This window comes from Coregonus lavaretus, assembly GCF_964263955.1.
Source record: "Coregonus lavaretus genome assembly, chromosome: 26".
NCBI lineage: Eukaryota > Metazoa > Chordata > Actinopteri > Salmoniformes > Salmonidae > Coregonus > Coregonus lavaretus.
The window spans coordinates 34,049,000-34,067,727 of NC_140013.1; the positions used below are offsets into that span (position 1 = coordinate 34,049,000).

The 18,728-nt window shown below is 44.1% G+C and overlaps 1 protein-coding gene across 1 annotated transcript in view; it reads right to left on the bottom strand.

Annotated features, from left to right (window-relative positions):
- Positions 1-18,728, bottom strand: part of slc36a4 (solute carrier family 36 member 4) — a 171,069-nt gene that overhangs the window by 94,491 nt on the left and 57,850 nt on the right. The window contains exon 11 of the mRNA XM_084143354.1: positions 16,333-16,502. Coding sequence (XP_083999480.1) covers positions 16,333-16,502 — 170 coding nt within the window. The remainder of the gene's footprint in view (positions 1-16,332; positions 16,503-18,728) is intronic.

The following is an 18,728-nucleotide window of genomic DNA, read 5'->3' on the forward strand; positions in this document are numbered from 1 at the left end:
GCACGGTGTTGGGCTGTAAGCACAACCCCCACCTGTGGACGTCGGGCCCTCATACCACCCTCATGAAGTCTGTTTCTGACCGTTTGAGCAGACACATGCACATTTGTGGCCTGCTGGAGGTCATTTTGCAGGGCTCTGGCAATGCTCCTCCTGCTCCTCCTTGCACAAAGGCGGAGGTAGCAGTCCTGCTGCTGGGTTGTTGCCCTCCTACGGCCTCTTCCACGTCTCCTGATGTACTGGCCTGTCTCCTGGTAGCGCCTTCATGCTCTGGACACTATGCTGACAGACACAGCAAACCTTCTTGCCACAGCTCGCATTGATGTGCCATCCTGGATGAGCTGCACTACCTGAGCCACTTGTGTGGGTTGTAGACTCCGTCACATGCTACCACTAGAGTGAAAGCACCGCCAGCATTCAAAAGTGACCAAAACATCAGCCAGGAAGCATAGGAACTGAGAAGTGGTCTGTGGTCACCACCTGCAGAACCACTTCTTTATTGGGGGTGTCTTGCTAATTGCCTATAATTTCTACCTGTTGTCTATTCCATTTGCACAACAGCATGTGAAATGTATTGTCAATCAGTGTTGCTTCCTAAGTGGACAGTTTGATTTCACAGAAGTGTGATTGACTTAGAGTTACATTGTGTTGTTTAAGTGTTCCCTTTATTTTTTTGAGCAGTGTATTTGCCCCCTTTCAGATTTTCTCTATTTTTGCATACTTTTTACACTGAATGTTATCAGATCTTCAACCAATACCTAATATTAGATCAAGGGAACAGGAGTTGAAAAAAAAAGAGTATAAAAAAAGTACTTATTTTATTTATTTAATTAACAAAGTTATGCAACACCCAATTCCCCTGTGTGAAAAAGTAATTGCCCCCTCACACTCAATAAGTGGTTGTGCAAGCTTTAGCTGCAATGACTGCAACCAAATGCTTCCTGTAGCTGTTGATCAGTCTTCACATCACTGAGGAGGAATTTTGGCCCACTCTTGAATTCAGAACTGCTTTAACTCAGCAACATTTGTGGGTTTTCAAGCATGAACTGCTCGTTTCAAGTCCTACATCTCAATTGAGATTAGGTCTGGACTTTGACTAGGCCATTCCAAAACTTCAAATGTGTTGCTTTTTAACCATTTTCATGTAGACTTGCTTGTGTGTTTTTCGAAAATGTACAACTAGCGCCATGTCTAAACCAGTGACATCTACAACTAGAACTGTCTAAACCAGTGACATGTACAGCCTGTGATATACAGTGCCTTCAGAAAGTAAGTGATTCGATTAATCATTTTTCCTCAGAATGTAATTTCCCTTTAAATCGAGTAACACTAATGACATTATTTAAACACACCAAATTCTCAATGCACACTTAAAATGTATGACATACTAAAAGGGTGTGTGGCTAGCTAATAAATCAAAGGCGGTAACACCAGTGACATAAAACGCAGGGACACATATTATGTATACAGTGCCTTCAGAAAGTATTCACACCCTTTGACTTATTCCGCATTATGTTGTGTTACAGGCTGAATTCAATATATATATATATTTTTAAATAAAATAAAAGAATCTCACCCATCTACACACAATACCCCATAATGACAAGGTTTACAGTTTAGTCATTTAGCAGACGCTCTTATCCAGAGCGACTTACAGTAGTGAGTGCATACATTTTCATATTTGTTCATACTGTGCCATGCTCTACCAACTGAGCCACACAAGCGAAAACATGTTTGTATACACTTTAGCCAATTTAATGAAATTGAAATACAGAAATATTTCATTTACATAAGTATTCACACCCAAATCACTCCTTTGTAGAAGCACCTTTGGCAGTCTTTCTGTGTAAGTCTAAGAGCTTTCCACACTTGGATTGTGCAACATTTGCCAATTAATCTTTTCAAAATACTTCAAGCTCTGTCAAATTGGTTGTTTATCATTGCTAGACAACCATTTTCAGGTCTTGCCATAGATTTTCATGTAGATTTAAGTCAAAACTGTAACTCGGCCATTCAGGAACATTCACTGTCTTCTTGGTAAGCAACTCCAGTGTAGATTTTGAGTTATTGTCCTGCTGAAAGGTGAATTCATCTCCCAGTGTCTGGTGAAAAGCAGACTAAACCAGGTTTTCCTCTAGGATTTTGCCTGTGTTTAGCTCAATTTTTTATTTATTTTTTATCCTAAAATACTCCTTAGTCCTTAACGATTACAAGCATACCCATAACATGATGCAATCACGCTTGAAAATCAACCACTATGCTTGAAAATATAAGGAGTGGTACTCAGTACTGTTGTATTGGACTTGGCCCAAACATTACACTTTGTATTCAGGACTGCGAGGCTCATCCTGATATGGAGTGTGTGTTTGTCTGTCTGCCTGCAAGGCTCATCCTGATATTTGCCTTGTTGCAAACAGGATGCATGTTTTGGAATATTTTTATTCTGTACAGGCTTCCTTCTTTTTACTCTGTCAATTAGGTTAGTATTATGGAGTAATTACAATGTTGTTGATCCATCCTCAGATTTCTCCTATCACAGCCATTAAACTCTGTAACTGTTTTAAAGTCACCATTGGCCTCACGGTGAAATCCCTGGTCGGTTTCCTTCCTCTCCGGCAACTGAGTTAGGAAGGACGCCTGTATCTTTGTAATGACTTGGTGTATTGATACACCATCCAAAGTGTAATTAATAACTTCACCATGCTCAAAGGGATATTCATTGTCTGCTGCTTTTTTCCCCAATCTACCAATAGGTGCCCTTCTTTGCGAGGCATTGGAAAACCTCCCTGGTCTTTGTGGTTGAATCTGTGTTTGAAATTCACTGCTCGACTGAGATACCTTACAGATAATTGTATGTGTGGGGTACAGAGATGAGGTAGTCATTCAAAAATCATGCTAAACATTGTTATTGCACAGAGAGTGAGTCCATGCAACTTAATATGTGACTTGTCAAGCACACTGTTACTCCTGATCAAAGGGGTTGAATACTTATTTACTCAAGACATTTCAGCTTTAAATTGTTATTAATTTGTTAAAACATAATTACACTTTGACACTATGGGGTGTTGTTTGTAGGCCAGTGAATAAAAAAATTCTCAATTTAATCAATTTTAAATTCAGGCTATAACAAAACAAAATGTGGGAGGAAAATCAAGGGTTGTGAATACGTTCTGAAGGCACTGTATCAATGACTAGAGGGTTAGGTTATCTACCGGGGACTCTCACACACACAAACCAAATACATGTACACACACACAGACGTGATATTTATCTTTACCTCTATCTGAGGTCATCGTCTCCCCCCTACTAGATAAAAGACACATTTACCAATACCAATGTTTCCACCCTTATACACACACACACACCTCCTTGGCAAAGTGCATTTAGACGGAAGTGGAGGCAGGAGCAGAACATCTCAATTAGGAGGAAAATGGTTCCCTTGAGGCGTGGACATCAAGATAAACACACCTTTCTACTAGAAAGAGAAACACTCCGACACGGAGGAAAGGCACACTCCATTTCTAAACGTCAGGCTAAATAATGAGACTACTGAGATGGTGCTTCGTCCGAGTCAGGCCCGGTATGCTATTTAGGAGCTATTTTTCCATATTGCTGTAAAGTCTGGGTGTTGTTGTTGTTGTTGTTTGGTTGAGTGATTACCAGCTGTGTCAGGTTCGGGTGTTGGGAAGGTGCCGAGAGGGTTTTCAATCCAACCACCCTATCAACCTTCAACAACAAACATCAGTTGGAATATAACCCTCAACCACAGAGGATATCCCTCAGGACCATTGGACTGAACCCAAACTCTCTACTAGTTTCAAATGTCTTTCACTGTTTCAAACAAGTCAATGGTGGCTATAATGATGACCTATGAATCCTCTGAAACAGCATGTCTCTATGGGTTGAGGCTGAGGTCAGACACAGGTACGTGTCATACTCTATGTACCCTTTCTCATTAGGAAGGCACTCTCTATTAGCTTTCAACCTCAAACTGTTCATTTTGTGTGTGTGTGTAAGGGGTGGAGGGTGATAGTCTCATATAAAAGTCTAGCTTTGAGGCAGATCCCCACAGGCGTGATGAGGTTAGTACACTTTGAATAGACCTCAACTTAGAGCAGACTTGTCAAAAGGCCTTGATATTGATTTTTTTATTTTTTATTTCACCTTTATTTAACCAGGTAAGCCAGTTGAGAACAGGTTCTCATTTACAACTGCGACCTGGCCAAGATAAAGCAAAGCAGTGCAATAAAAACAACACAGAGTTACATATGGGGTAAAAAACATAAAGTCAAAAATACAACAGAAAATATATATACAGTGTGTGCAAATGTAGCAAGTTATGGAGGTAAGGCAATAAATAGGCTATAGTGCAAAATAATTACAATAGTATTAACACTGGAATGCTAGATGTGCAAGAGATTATGTGCAAATAGAGATACTGGGGTGCAAAAGAGCAAAATAAATAACAATATAGGGATGAGGTAGTTGGGTGGGCTAATTTCAGATGGGCTGTGTACAGGTGCAGTGATCGGTAAGGTGCTCTGACAACTGATGCTTAAAGTTATTGAGGGAGATAAGAGTCTCCAGCTTCAGAGATTTTTGCAATTCGTTCCAGTCATTGGCAGCAGAGAACTGGAAGGAATGGCGGCCAAAGGAGGTGTTGGCTTTGGGAATGACCAGTGAGATATACCTGCTGGAGCGCAGACTACGGGTGGGTGCTGCTATGGTGACCAATGAGCTAAGATAAGGCGGGGATTTGCCTAGCAGTGATTTATAGATGGCCTGGAGCCAGTGGGTTTGACGACGAACATGTAGTGAGGACCAGCCAACAAGAGCGTACAGGTCACAGTGGTGGGTAGTGTATGGGGCTTTGGAGACAAAACGGATGGCACTGTGATAGACTACATCCAATTTGCTGAGTAGAGTGTTGGAGGCTATTTTGTAAATGACATTGCCGAAGTCAAGGATCGGTAGGATAGTCAGTTTTACGAGGGCATGTTTGGCAGCATGAGTGAAGGAGGCTTTGTTGCGAAATAGGAAGCCGATTCTAGATTTAACTTTGGATTGGAGATTCTTTATGTGAGTCTGCAAGTTGAGTTTACAGTCTAACCAGACACCTAGGTATTTGTAGTTGTCCACATACTCTAGGTCAGACCCGTCGAGAGTGGTGATTCTAGTCGGGTGGGCGGGTGCCAGCAGCGTTCGATTGAAAAGCATGCATTTAGTTTTACTAGTGTTTAAGAGCAGTTGGAGGCTACTGAAGGATTGTTGTATGGCATTGAAGCTCGTTTGGAGGTTTGTTAACACAGTGTCCAATGAAGGGCCAGATGTATACAAAATGGTGTCGTCTGCGTAGAGGTGGATCTGAGAGTTTATCAAGCTGAATGACACAGGACATAGAGAGGACTGGTGCCAGAGTGGGCCTGCCTGAAACAGCTGACTGGACTGAAGTGTACACCCCGGAGGGCACACTAATGAATGTTGCATGCATGTGTACATGCTTGTGCGTGTGTGTCTGCGTGTGAGTGTCAGGTGAAGGGAAGGCCTCAGGCTCCTGAGGAGAAAGTGCTCTCTGTGGGTCGGCCATGATGACCGGACCATGATTCTCTCTGATCAGGAAGCAGTAAATGTTTCTATTACTCTGCCTCTCCATCCCTCGCTTTCTAAATCTGGCTTTACCTCTTCCCTTCAATCTCCCTCTCTCTCAGTCCACTAGTACGCTAGGGTTAACTCAACAGTCCACTAGTAGGTTAGGGTTAACTCAACAGTCCACTAGTACATTAGGGTTAACTCAACAGTCCACTAGTAGGTTAGGGTTAACTCAACAGTCCACTAGTACATTAGGGTTAACTCAACAGTCCACTAGTACATTAGGGTTAACTCAACAGTCCACTAGTAGGTTAGGGTTAACTCAACAGTCCACTAGTACATTAGGGTTAACTCAACAGTCCACTAGTAGGTTAGGGTTAACTCAACAGTCCACTAGTAGGTTAGGGTTAACTCAACAGTCCACTAGTAGGTTAGGGTTAACTCAACAGTCCACTAGTAGGTTAGGGTTAACTCAACAGTCCACTAGTAGGTTAGGGTTAACTCAACAGTCCACTAGTAGGTTAGGGTTAACTCAACAGTCCACTAGTAGGTTAGGGTTAACTCAACAGTCCACTAGTACATTAGGGTTAACTCAACAGTCCACTAGTAGGTTAGGGTTAACTCAACAGTCCACTAGTAGGTTAGGGTTAACTCCACAGTCCACTAGTAGGTTAGGGTTAACTCAACAGTCCACTAGTACATTAGGGTTAACTCAACAGTCCACTAGTAAGCTAGAAGGCTTCTCCAGTCATGCAGGTGGGACTAACAGGACATTTATGTCTGTGCTGTATGACTCATGTTTCAGGGCTATTGGTGACTCCTGAACGACACTGTAAAGGTTGATAAGACTCAAGTGGGAACAATGTAGAATGATGATAACACAGAGATTATCTTGGAGATCATTCTCCTCTATACAGACAAACACACACTCAATATCAGGATGAGCCTCACAGGCAGACAAACACACACTCCATATCAGGATGAGCCTCGCAGGCAGACAGACAAACACACACTCCATATCAGGATGAGCCTCGCAGGCAGACAGACAAACACACACTCCATATCAGGATGAGCCTCGCAGGCAGACAGACAAACACACACTCCATATCAGGATGAGCCTCGCAGGCAGGCAGACAAACACACACTCCATATCAGGATGAGCCTCGCAGGCAGACAGACAAACACACACTCCATATCAGGATGAGCCTCGCAGGCAGACAGACAAACACACACTCCATATCAGGATGAGCCTCGCAGGCAGACAGACAAACACACACTCCATATCAGGATGAGCCTCGCAGGCAGACAGACAAACACACACTCCATATCAGGATGAGCCTCGCAGGCAGACAGACAAACACACACTCCATATCAGGATGAGCCTCGTAGGCAGACAGACAAACACACACTCCATATCAGGATGAGCCTCGCAGGCAGACAGACAAACAAACAAACATTCTGGAGGAATCCATTTGAAGATACTTTGTCTTATCAGTCTCTTTCATCAGTATCTAATAAGGACAGACCCCAGAAGCACTGAATTACACCGACTTACACTGATACATACACACACACACACTAGTGTTGTCACAATAGCAGAATTTTGACCAGGTTTAGTATCACGATACTCGATACCATCACGATACATGACAGTGAAGTTCTTTGAATACATTATACTGGGGGGGGGGGGGAACATGCTGACACACTAAAATCCCCAGTTAGGTTTTCTCTGACCTAAAGCTTGGAGTGTGAGAGGAGAACACGGTTCTTCCTGGCGTTACTACCAACACAACAAAACCTTTAATATGACCGTTGTATAGCGCCATTATACCAACTATGGAGGTGCAGCAATCAATATACTGGCCTGCTCCTCTTCTTTGGCTGTTGTTAAAAATGGACTGCTCAAACAATCACTTCTAACCCCCTCTACTGTGTGTACAAAGCATATACAGTTGAAGTCGTAAGTTTACATACACTTAGGTTGGAGTCATTAAAACTCGCATTTCAACCACTCCACAAATTGTTGGGCATCGTTTGAGTTCAATATCATTACATTTGAACACAGCCATGTGTGCATTAATTAATCAATTATACAATCAATTTGACTTTGTTTTTACCAATCTAACTACAAAACAACATAATGGTAATAATTTATTTGAATGGTAAATCTCTATTGGAAAAACTGGGTAAATCAAGATGTAGCCTATAGGTCTATTCACAATACAGGTGATTGTGTATTATTCAATAGGAGTGTGTGCATGCATTGGGTTATGGAGCTTGTTTTAGCTGATTACATGAGGCTACAGATGATAAACACCCTTACATTTAGGACTTACTTTATTGGCAACTGCTAGGAGAACATATTTTATTGTACTGATCAACGACATTTGCACAGAAGAAGCTATCACCTCTATTATAAAAGTGTATGCTGTCTCTGGGAAGAATATGGCTGTGGAATCTGACTTTGCGGCTATTTAAATCTAGTAGGAACCAGATGGGAGGGGAGGAAGAAGTGAATGAGTTTCTGGTGGCGACGGAGACAAAGTGAAGTTTTGGTGACAATCAGCTTTGAAATCAGCATATTTTGCCTTATGGTTTCACAAACAAAGTACTAGGGTAGTGAATTCAGCTGTAAGCTAGCAAGGAAAGTTAGCCTACAATTAAAACTGGAAGCTATCGGTATCGTCTTGCATTGCAAAAGTGTTCTAGCCTGTATGAACATTGTTTTGCGAACAGTTTCAACATGTTTTGTCGCATTATTCAAGAGTTTAAACTTCTGTGCAGCATGAGTGGGGCGCTAACAACGCAGCCAGACAGCTCTAGTAATGGATGAGGAAGAGGAGCAGGCACTTTACACTTCGCCCTATAAAGGGGCTGCGCTGATACAGACTTGATCCTCTGAATCATGGGAGACATTTGACAGAAGTACCGAACGTAACAAAAATGATAGTACCGGTATACCGTGCAACACTATAGCATATACACACCACTAAATGAATCCGTACGGCACGGCGGTGGGATAATAATATTGATTTATGTTGCATTTCTCCTGGACTAGGGTGGTGGAGCTCATTACATTTTGAAATGTTTCCTAAAGTGTCCTCTTCCCCCACACACCTGCTCTGCCCATCTGGTACAGGCTGCTACCTGCGCCGGGGAGAGAGAAGAGAGGCAGGGAGAGGGGAGGAGAGGGGGAGAGAGGCAGAGATAGGGGGAGGAGAGGGGAAGAGAGGAGAGAGGCAGGGAGAGGGGAAGAGAGGAGAGAGGCAGGGAGAGGGGAGGAGAGGGGGAGAGAGGAGAGAGCCAGGGAGAGGGGAGGAGAGGCAGGGAGAGGGGAGCAGAGGAGAGAGGCAGGGAGAGGGGAGGAGAGGGGGAGAGAGGAGAGAGCCAGGGAGAGGGGAGGAGAGGGGGAGAGAGGAGAGAGCCAGGGAGAGGGGAGGAGAGGCAGGGAGAGGGGAGGAGAGGGGGAGAGAGGAGAGAGGCAGGGAGAGGGGAGGAGAGGGGGAGAGAGGAGGATAGGGGGAGAGAGGAGAGAGGCAGGGAGAGGGGAGGAGAGGGGGAGAGAGGAGGAGAGGGGGAGAGAGGGAGAGAGGCAGGGAGAGGGGGAGAGAGGCAGGGAGAGAGGAGAGAGACAGGGAGAGAGGAGAGAGGCAGGGAGAGGGGAGGAGAGGCAGGGAGAGGGGAGGAGAGTCCCTGAACCTGTTTTCTTCTTTCTGCAGCACTGGTCTTTTGGCTGTGCAAAACAATGGTACAAAGAAATAGAAGTCCCTAGATATCACCTGTCTAGAAATGTCCCTCTGATGCTTGCTCTGTGTGTCTGTCGGTGTGTCTGTCAATGTGGTCTATGTGTGTGTGTGTTTGGAAAAAGCATGCAAAGCCTTTTACTTCCCTTCTTAGCTAACAAACAAGTTGAAACAAAGGCCTGTTGGCCTGTTGACCGGTGTTTAATGTCTCGTAATGGCCACATTTCTGCTCTGGTGCTTACAAAGAGAACATTATTACACGCATCATAACAAAGCTGCACCAATAAAGCACAGTGACTCTTAGCCTATTGTAGTAACCAAAAAAGTTTAAAGGTAAGTAACTTTGAAGAAAGTCAGAGTAAATTTGACACATCACCCCAACATTAACGCCCTCATCCCCAAATGTTCCACAACAGACACACTATCAAACTACACAAAGTAAATTCCAGGCCCAGTTCACATCTCCTCTGTAACTCCAACCCTCACAGTAGAGTACTGAGTCAGACAGACAGTCCTTCACAGCGGGGGTGAACTTAACTTCCCTCCCATCTGCTTTGCTCTGCTGTTCATTCTCAGATGCTCTTTTCACACCAGCAACTCACTGCATCTCACCACTGAGTTGGCTTCTGGAAATGGGAGTCCCGGAGTACCTCTAATGCTTTTTTACTTCTTTATGTGTGTGCGTGCGTGCATGAGTGCATGCGTGTCTGCATCTGCGTGTGTGTGCATAAGTACGTAAGTGTGTGTGTGTGTATAGGGGGAGATAGTGAGAGACATCCAGAGCATGCGTTAGCAGGGGAAGCATGCATCGTGTTAGAACTGGAGGCAGACGGAGAACAGCAGCAAAATTAGCTGCAGAGCGGAGGTGGGTGTTTCCCATAAAGATGAGACGTGGATGGATTAGTAATGTCTGTTTTCTATCAATGATGTTTGTTGCCGGGCACATTATTACGAGCGAGGCCCAGACTTTGTTTTGTGTGTAAACTGGAGTCAGAAGGTCCAACTCGCCTCTATGTTCAGTCTCTGTTCAGACAGGCAGGCAGAAAAATAGACACTCAAAAGTAGAAATAGAGGAAAGGGACATACACAAATAAATAACTTAGACAAGGTTATATACACACACACACAACTCATACCAAAGTTCACAAACAACCACAAAGTTAAACCAAGGTGAGCGCTGCACACTGCCAATGGAATCGGGAGTGTTGGTCCTAGGAGACTTCTTCATCATCATCATCATATATGAGTGAGTGAGTGAGTGAGTGAGAGAGAGAGAGTGAGAGAGAGAGAGGAGAGAGAGAGAGAGCTCACATCTCATCCCGGCCCATTCTCATCATTCTCCCAGCAGACACACAGACGTACATTTAGTCAGTTCATCAGAGACCTTACCTACTCATTACCCTCCTCTAATTAAAACAATACATATTGTTAGCCTACACATCTGAGAGCTGCCAAGGTGCATGTAGGGAAATCAAATTCCGGTATCGGAAGGCAACAAAGGAGTGGCAACAAAGGTGTGGCTCAAGGCAACAAAGGAGTGGCTCAAGAAGAAGCACATCAAGGACCTGGAGTGGCCTAGCCAGTCTCCAGACCTTAATCCCATAGAAAATCTGTGGAGGGAGCTGAAGGTTCGAGTTGCCAAACGTCAGCCTCGAAACCTTAATGCCTTGGAGAAGATCTGCAAAGAGGAGTGGGACAAAATCCCTCCTGAGATGTTTGCAAACCTGGTGGCCAACTACAAGAAACGTCTGACCTCTGATTGCCAACAAGGGTTTTGCCACCAAGTACTAAGTCATGTTTTGCAGAGGGGTCAAATACTTATTTCCCTCATTAAAATGCGTTTTTCTGGATTTTTTTGTTGTTATTCTGTCTCTCACTGTTCAAATAAACCTACAATTAAAATTATAGACTGATCATTTCTTTGTCAGTGGGAAAACGTACAAAATCAGCAGGGGATCAAATACTTTTTTCCCCCTCACTGTATATCCCTGGTTAAAATAATATTGCTGTTTATGAAGGGATGAAAGAGCACACAGAGACACGTGTCCCTCGTGTCCCCATATTACATACAGTGGGGAGAACAAGTATTTGATACACTGCCGATTTTGCAGGTTTTCCTACTTACAAATAATGTAGAGGTCTGTAATTTTTATTATAGGTACACTTCAACTGTGAGAGACAGAATCTAAAACAAAAATACAGAAAATCACATTGTATGATTTTTAAGTAATTAATTTGCATTTTATTGCTTGACATAAGTATTTGATACATCAGAAAAGCAGAACTTAATATTTGGTACAGAAACCTTTGTTTGCAATTACAGAGCTCATACGTTTCCTGTAGATCTTGACCAGGTTTGCACACACTGCAGCAGGGATTTTGGCCCACTCCTCCATACAGACCTTCTCCAGATCCTTCAGGTTTCGGGGCTGTCGCTGGGCAATACGGACTTTCAGCTCCCTCCAAAGATTTTCTATTGGGTTCAGGTCTGGAGACTGGCTAGGCCACTCCAGGACCTTGAGATGCTTCTTACGGAGCCACTCCTTAGTTGCCCTGGCTGTGTGTTTCGGGTCGTTGTCATGCTGGAAGACCCAGCCACGACCCATCTTCAATGCTCTTACTGAGGGAAGGAGGTTGTTGGCCAAGATCTCGCGATACATGGCCCCATCCATCCTCCCCTCAATACGGTGCAGTCGTCCTGTCCCCTTTGCAGAAAAGCATCCCCAAAGAATGATGTTTCCACCTCCATGCTTCACGGTTGGGATGGTGTTCTTGGGGTTGTATTCCTCCTTCTTCTTCCTCCAAACACGGCGAGTGGAGTTTAGACCAAAAAGCTCTATTTTTGTCTCATCAAAAATCTCCCATTCCTCCTCTGGATCATCCAGATGGTCATTGGCAAACTTCAGACGCAGGGGGACCTTGCGTGCGCTGCAGGATTTTAATCCATGACGGCATAGTGTGTTACTAATGGTTTTCTTTGAGACTGTGGTCCCAGCTCTCTTCAGGTCATTGACCAGGTCCTGCCGTGTAGTTCTGGGCTGATCCTGATGATCATTGATGCCCCACGAGGTGAGATCTTGCATGGAGCCCCAGACCAAGGGTGATTGACCGTCATCTTGAACTTCTTCCATTTTCTAATAATTGCGCCAACAGTTGTTGCCTTCTCACCAAGCTGCTTGCCTATTGTTCTGTAGCCCATCCTAGCCTTGTGCAGGTCTACAATTTTATCCCTGATGTCCTTACACAGCTCTCTGGTCTTGGCCATTGTGGAGAGGTTGGAGTCTGTTTGATTGAGTGTGTGGACAGGTGTCTTTTGTACAGGTAACGAGTTCAAACAGGTGCAGTTAATACAGGTAATGAGTGGAGAACAGGAGGGCTTCTTAATGAAAAACTAACAGGCCTGTGACAGCCGGAATTCTTACTGGTTGGTAGGTGATCAAATACTTATGTCATGCAATAAAATGCAAATTAATTACTTAAAAATCATACAATGTGATTTTCTGGATTTCTGAAAACCTGCAAAATCAGTAGTGTATCAAATACTTGTTCTCCCCACTGTATCTATCTCTCACTTCCACACCCACACTTTTAACATTTACATTTGAGTCATTTAGCAGACGCTCTTATCCAGAGCGACTTACAGTAGTGAGTAAATACATTTTCTTGCTTTTTCATATGGGTCCCCCGTGGGTTTCGACCCCCACAACCCTGGCGTTGCAAGCGCCATACTCTACCAACTGAGCCACACACACACACACACAAGAGAGAGAGAGAAACCTTGCTGTACACCCTGTTCCATGGTACGTTTTATGTGTCTCAAGTTTGACCAACAGCAGGGTGACAAGGCAAATAAAACACTGGGTCTCACTGGGGCCATAAACCAGGAAATACAGCAAGGTCCCCACAACTCCACACCACCAAGAGGAAAACATCACTGTATATACCCTACACATATAAAATACATGCAGACACTTTGATGTTCACTTTCAGCTTAATTCCATCTACCGAGAACTGAACAACTAGCGAAGGTTGCACCTGACCATGTCTTTATAAATTTCTTTACCCCTTTTCTCCTCAATTTTGTGGTGTCCAATTGGTTGTTACAGTCTTGTCCCATCGCTACAACTCCCATACGGACACGGGAGAGGCGAAGGTCGAGAGTAGGGTGTATATACAGTGAGAGCCGTGTGTCTTCCAAGCCGCACTGCTTCTTGACGCAATGCCCGCTTAACATGGAAGCCAGCCGCACCAATGCGTCGGAGGAAACACCGTACACCTTGCGACCGTGTCAGCGTGCACTGTGCCCGGCCCACCACAGGAGTCGCTAGTGCGCAATGGGAACATCCCTGCTGGCCAAACCCTCCCCTAACCTGGACGACGCTGGGCCAATTGTGCGCTGCCCCATGGGTCTCCCGGTTGCGGCCGGCTGCGACAGAGCCTGGACTCGAACCAGGACCTCCAGTGGCACAGCTAGTACTGCGATGCAGTGCCTTAGACCACTGCGCCACTCGGGAGGCCGCATCTGACCATATTTCTACCCAGTACAGGCCGGTAAGCATATCTGGGCCCCGACCAGTTAGACCAGCATTATCAAATAGCAAAGTTATTAAAAAAAAAACTAAAACCATGAGAGTAAAGTCATATTTAATAGGTAACCAATTATGATGCAAACACAGAGACAGACAGCAATAAAAGGGTCTTCTACAACAGTAATAAAGTAGAATACCTGAAGCTGGATATATGGTCCTACAGAGACAAACTGAGAAAAGTGTGTAGTTATCTGTGATGTGCATTCATCAGCAAACTACCTTAATAGTTAATTCAGGAAGGAAAGAAAACACTTTCCCTTCCTTAAAATGTCATTTTCAGATGCTGTTTTACCCTTAAAGAGATGGATGTATTCAGTATTCTGTCAAATATTTTATTTTGCCAACTGAGGATCGGATAGGTGACAGGACAGAACAGACAGAAAGATACATACATGAAGGAATATATGGATTGGGGGGGACGAACAGATGAATGAATAGATGGTTGGAGGAACGTTCTGTCATCATGCCCAACTTCATGAATATCATAAATAAGGGTTTGCGCGAGCGACGGTGGTAAACTGAGATATATATATCACTTCTGGGTGGCTCTACGGTTCAGCGGCTGATTCAATTTATCCAAAGACGGGTATTAAGACAAAACAATAGAGATACTATATGACATCAGAATTTCCCCTCCGTCAACATAAATTCATCAATTACTTTTTTAGGATATATATATATTTATAAACTCGACACCTTCAACGCAAGCTAATGCATGTTACGCTGCATCACGTTGTACTGCAGAAACAAGGTTGGAGGGGGAGGTCTGGGAACAGGGATTACATGTTGTGGATGAGGGACTAGTAATGCTTAGTTCATTGCATTAAGTTGTCGCTGAATTTCACTTCTAACCTCCCTCTGGTTAAGGTTATGGTAGGTCTACCATGGGCAGCACCGTCTGTTTAGCCAAGGCTATTCACCCAGCCAGTTCAGCACCATGGACAGGGTTCTCACCATTCACCCAGCCAGTTCAGCACCATGGACAGGGTTCTCACTATTCAGACAGTTCAGCACCATGGACAGGGCTTCTGGTAACTACAAAGCAGAGTGTGGAGTTGGTTAAAATAAAACTGGGCAAAAAGGCCAGGTGTAGTATCGTATCCTAGCAGGCCCCGACTGGCCACATTAGTTGGTATGCAGTGTCTGTGGACAGACAGACATCTACTGAGGATCTGTTTCTAATGCTCTCCTCCTCGTCCTCCACCTCCTCTTCAGTAGTTTCCTCTTTTATGCAGTCATGCTATTCATTATTCTTCCATCCGTTAGCCAGCTCTAACTTAATTTCTTCCAATTAATAATTTCAGACAGAAGGATGGAACTAAAGACATCAGTGTTTACTTTGAGATGAAGACGAGAGGAGGGAAACTAACAACATCCGTGTTTACTTTGAGAGGAAGAGGAGAGGAAGAGGAGAGGAGGGAAACTAACAACATCAGTGTTTACTTTGAGATGAAGACGAGAGGAGGGAAACTAACAACATCAGTGTTTACTTTGAGAGGAAGAGGAGAGGAAGAGGAGAGGAGGGAAACTAACAACATCAGTGTTTATTTTGAGAGGAAGAGGAGAGGAGGGAAACTAACAACATCAGTGTTTACTTTGAGATGAATAGCTACATCTGTAGCTCCCTGGGTTGGGTTCTCCCTGGGGTAACCCATTAGAACACCCCTTACGTACAGACAAAGACAGACACCATAAAAGTCTTTGAATAGTGCAACTCAGACACAGTGAGATGATTGAAAGCACCATGACAACCAGCCATTCCGCAGTCAATCTTCTGCTTGTTCATTCATTCAACATCTGGGGGCTGCCTGTCTGCGTCGGGAAAAATATGGGAAAAGTATTTCATGATTCCTGATTTTCATTCTTTATGTGCTTAGCCAGAACGTGTCACAGACGAAAACAGATTTTCAGCCGAAGAGATCAATTCCAGGTCCAATCAACTGAGACCACTCCCCACTTTGTAAATCAAACAGAGGACACAGACAAGATTCTCAGAGGTTTCTCACAGCCCAGCTACATGGATACACAGGCAGCCGTGCTACCCACAAACCCTAGAGAAATAATCTCCCTTGGGATTGTTTGTAGCAAATGTATAAAAGGCTAGGATCGTCCCACTCACTCACAGCTGTAATACACCATCAGTATATCATAGGTACAATATAAGTACTCACGGGTCAGATAAACAAGTGGTCAGTCAGTCAACCATAGATACATACACTACCGTATTGTAGCTACAATAGCCATTTACAACATTAACAATGTCTACACTGTATTTCTGATCAATTTGATGGTATCTTAAATGGACAAAAAAATTGCTTTTCTTTCGAAAACAAGGACATTTCTAAGTGATCCCAAACTTTTGAACGGTAGTGTATATATACTGTATATACTATAGACAGAGAGAAGGTACTCACAGGTGAGGCAGACGAGCAGGCCTCTGAGGATCATCTCACAGGGTGTCCTCCAGCTCTCCCGTAGCCTTGCTTGGACCGGGGGAATCATGATCTCCGCCGGGACGAAGAACTGGATGGCAAAGCTGACAAACACTCCAAAGGAGTACAAGATCTTCACCATCTGATTGGTCCTGCAGAGAGACACACACAGAGAGGAGATAAGAGTGAGAACTGCTAATTGGATTTGAAACAGAGCCTGGTGTGTTTGGAACAGAGGCCCTGCCATGTTTTGACTACAGTCTCAGCTGTATTTAGTCTACAGGTCCAGGTGTATTTTGAGTTCATCCCCATGGGGCCCTACTGTACAGTAATAGGCAGAGGTGTGTTTAACAACAGGGGCCAGGGACAGTGTTTGGTCTAAAGTGTGTTTAACAACAGGGGCCAGGGACAGTGTTTGGTCTAAAGTGTGTTTAATAACAGGGGCCAGGGACAGTGTTTGGTCTAAGGTGTGTTTAACAACAGGGGCCAGGGACAGTGTTTGGTCTAAGGTGTGTTTAACAACAGGGGCCAGGGACAGTGTTTGGTCTAAAGTGTGTTTAACAACAGGGGCCAGGGACAGTGTTTGGTCTAAAATGTGTTTAACAACAGGGGCCAGGGACAGTGTTTGGTCTAAAGTGTGTTTAACAACAGGGGCCAGGGACAGTGTTTGGTCTAAAGTGTGTTTAACAACAGGGGCCAGGGACAGTGTTTGGTCTAAAGTGTGCTTAACAACAGGGGCCAGGGACGGTGTTTGGTCTAAAGTGTGTTTAACAACAGGGGCCAGGGACAGTGTTTGGTCTAAAGTGTGTTTAACAACAGGGGCCAGGGACAGTGTTTGGTCTAAAGTGTGTTTAACAACAGGGGCCAGGGACAGTGTTTGGTCTAAAGTGTGTTTACCTGCGTTGGGACGCCAAAGACCAAAACGACACTCTGGCGAACCTTGGAGCTGATTTCTTACTAATATGGCTATGTTAACGCTACTCCCATCAAATGTTATGCTATGTATTATATAAGAACACAAACGCCAAAATGGGGCCTCCCGAGTGGCGCAGCGGTCTAAGGCACTACATCGCAGTGCTTGAGGCGTCACTACAGACCCGGGTTCGATCCCAGGCTGTGTCACAGCCGGTCGTGACCGGGAGACCCAGTGTGTCAAGAAGCAGGGTCGTGTTTCGGAGGACGCATGGCTCTCGACCTTCGCCTCTCCCGAGTCCGTACGGGAGTTGCAGCGATGGGACAAGACTGTAACTACCAATTGGGGATAAAAAGTATTAGATTTAAAAAATGTACAAATGCCAGAGTCTGGTTATCATATAATTTATTTTGGGGTGTTTTGAAAAGTTTATTGTAAATGCTTATGTTGATGCTAATTATGCCTTTGTTTTCATTAGCGAGTTTAGTTGTGGCCATTTTAATGTCAATAGTGAAATAGTATTGCTATTCAAGTGTATGATCACTGTTGAGAATGTACCCGTTTACAGGTGTGAATGGTCTATGCCAGGTTAGGGCAGGTCCTTTAAGGATCCCTTCTCCTCTTTCAGGGAGAGCCTCTTATCTAGGTAACAGCCTGCTAACTTTAGCTCTGCCCAATATTCTGATGTGAGAGTTAATGGACGTTTTGCCCTGTGTTTGTGGCACTTTGCTTTCATCCTCGAGTCAAGGTTATAAATTGCTATTGGCCAAGTAGCTAAGTTCATTATATTATTTTAGTCATTAGTGCATAAGCATAAGCTTGGGCCTAAATGTACGCACGCCAAATAGCCTACACGCCAATCGCCAAATGCTTTTGGGAACGGGCAGAAAAAGTTAACATCTATCCATGGAGGCAAAAAGGACAATGTCGAAATGGAGAGTTGAAAATAAAGCGAAGGAAGGGCCAGAAAAGTTATGTTCGGGGAAGATTTGGTGAAGTGGTAAAAGAGGATGATAGCAGCGCTGGGCGATGTTATGTATGATGATTGTGAGGCACTATACCAATTCGACAGTCACAAGACGGACTTCAAATAGGCCTCTGGCACATCAAGGGAACTGTAGCCTACTGTTCAGATGGCTTAAATGGAAACTGAAATCTGGACACTGACTGTTTGTCTATAGCCTCTCACATAGCCTTAATATTCACTCCTGCAGAATTAAAGCATTTCTTGCAGTAAAATGATACACCAAATGTTGGCAAAATTTTGACTCGGGAACAGGAATGGAGAAATATTATTTATTTATTTCAGCATCTTGAGAGAATGTGCAGTTAGACACCATCTGTAGAAGTGCGATCTTTATCAGCATCATAAAAGCTGATTGTGGTTGAAATAGCCTACTAACTATACATCCAAGCAAACTGAAATCTTATCAGAAACATGTTGGGTCGTCTTCACAGCTTTCAA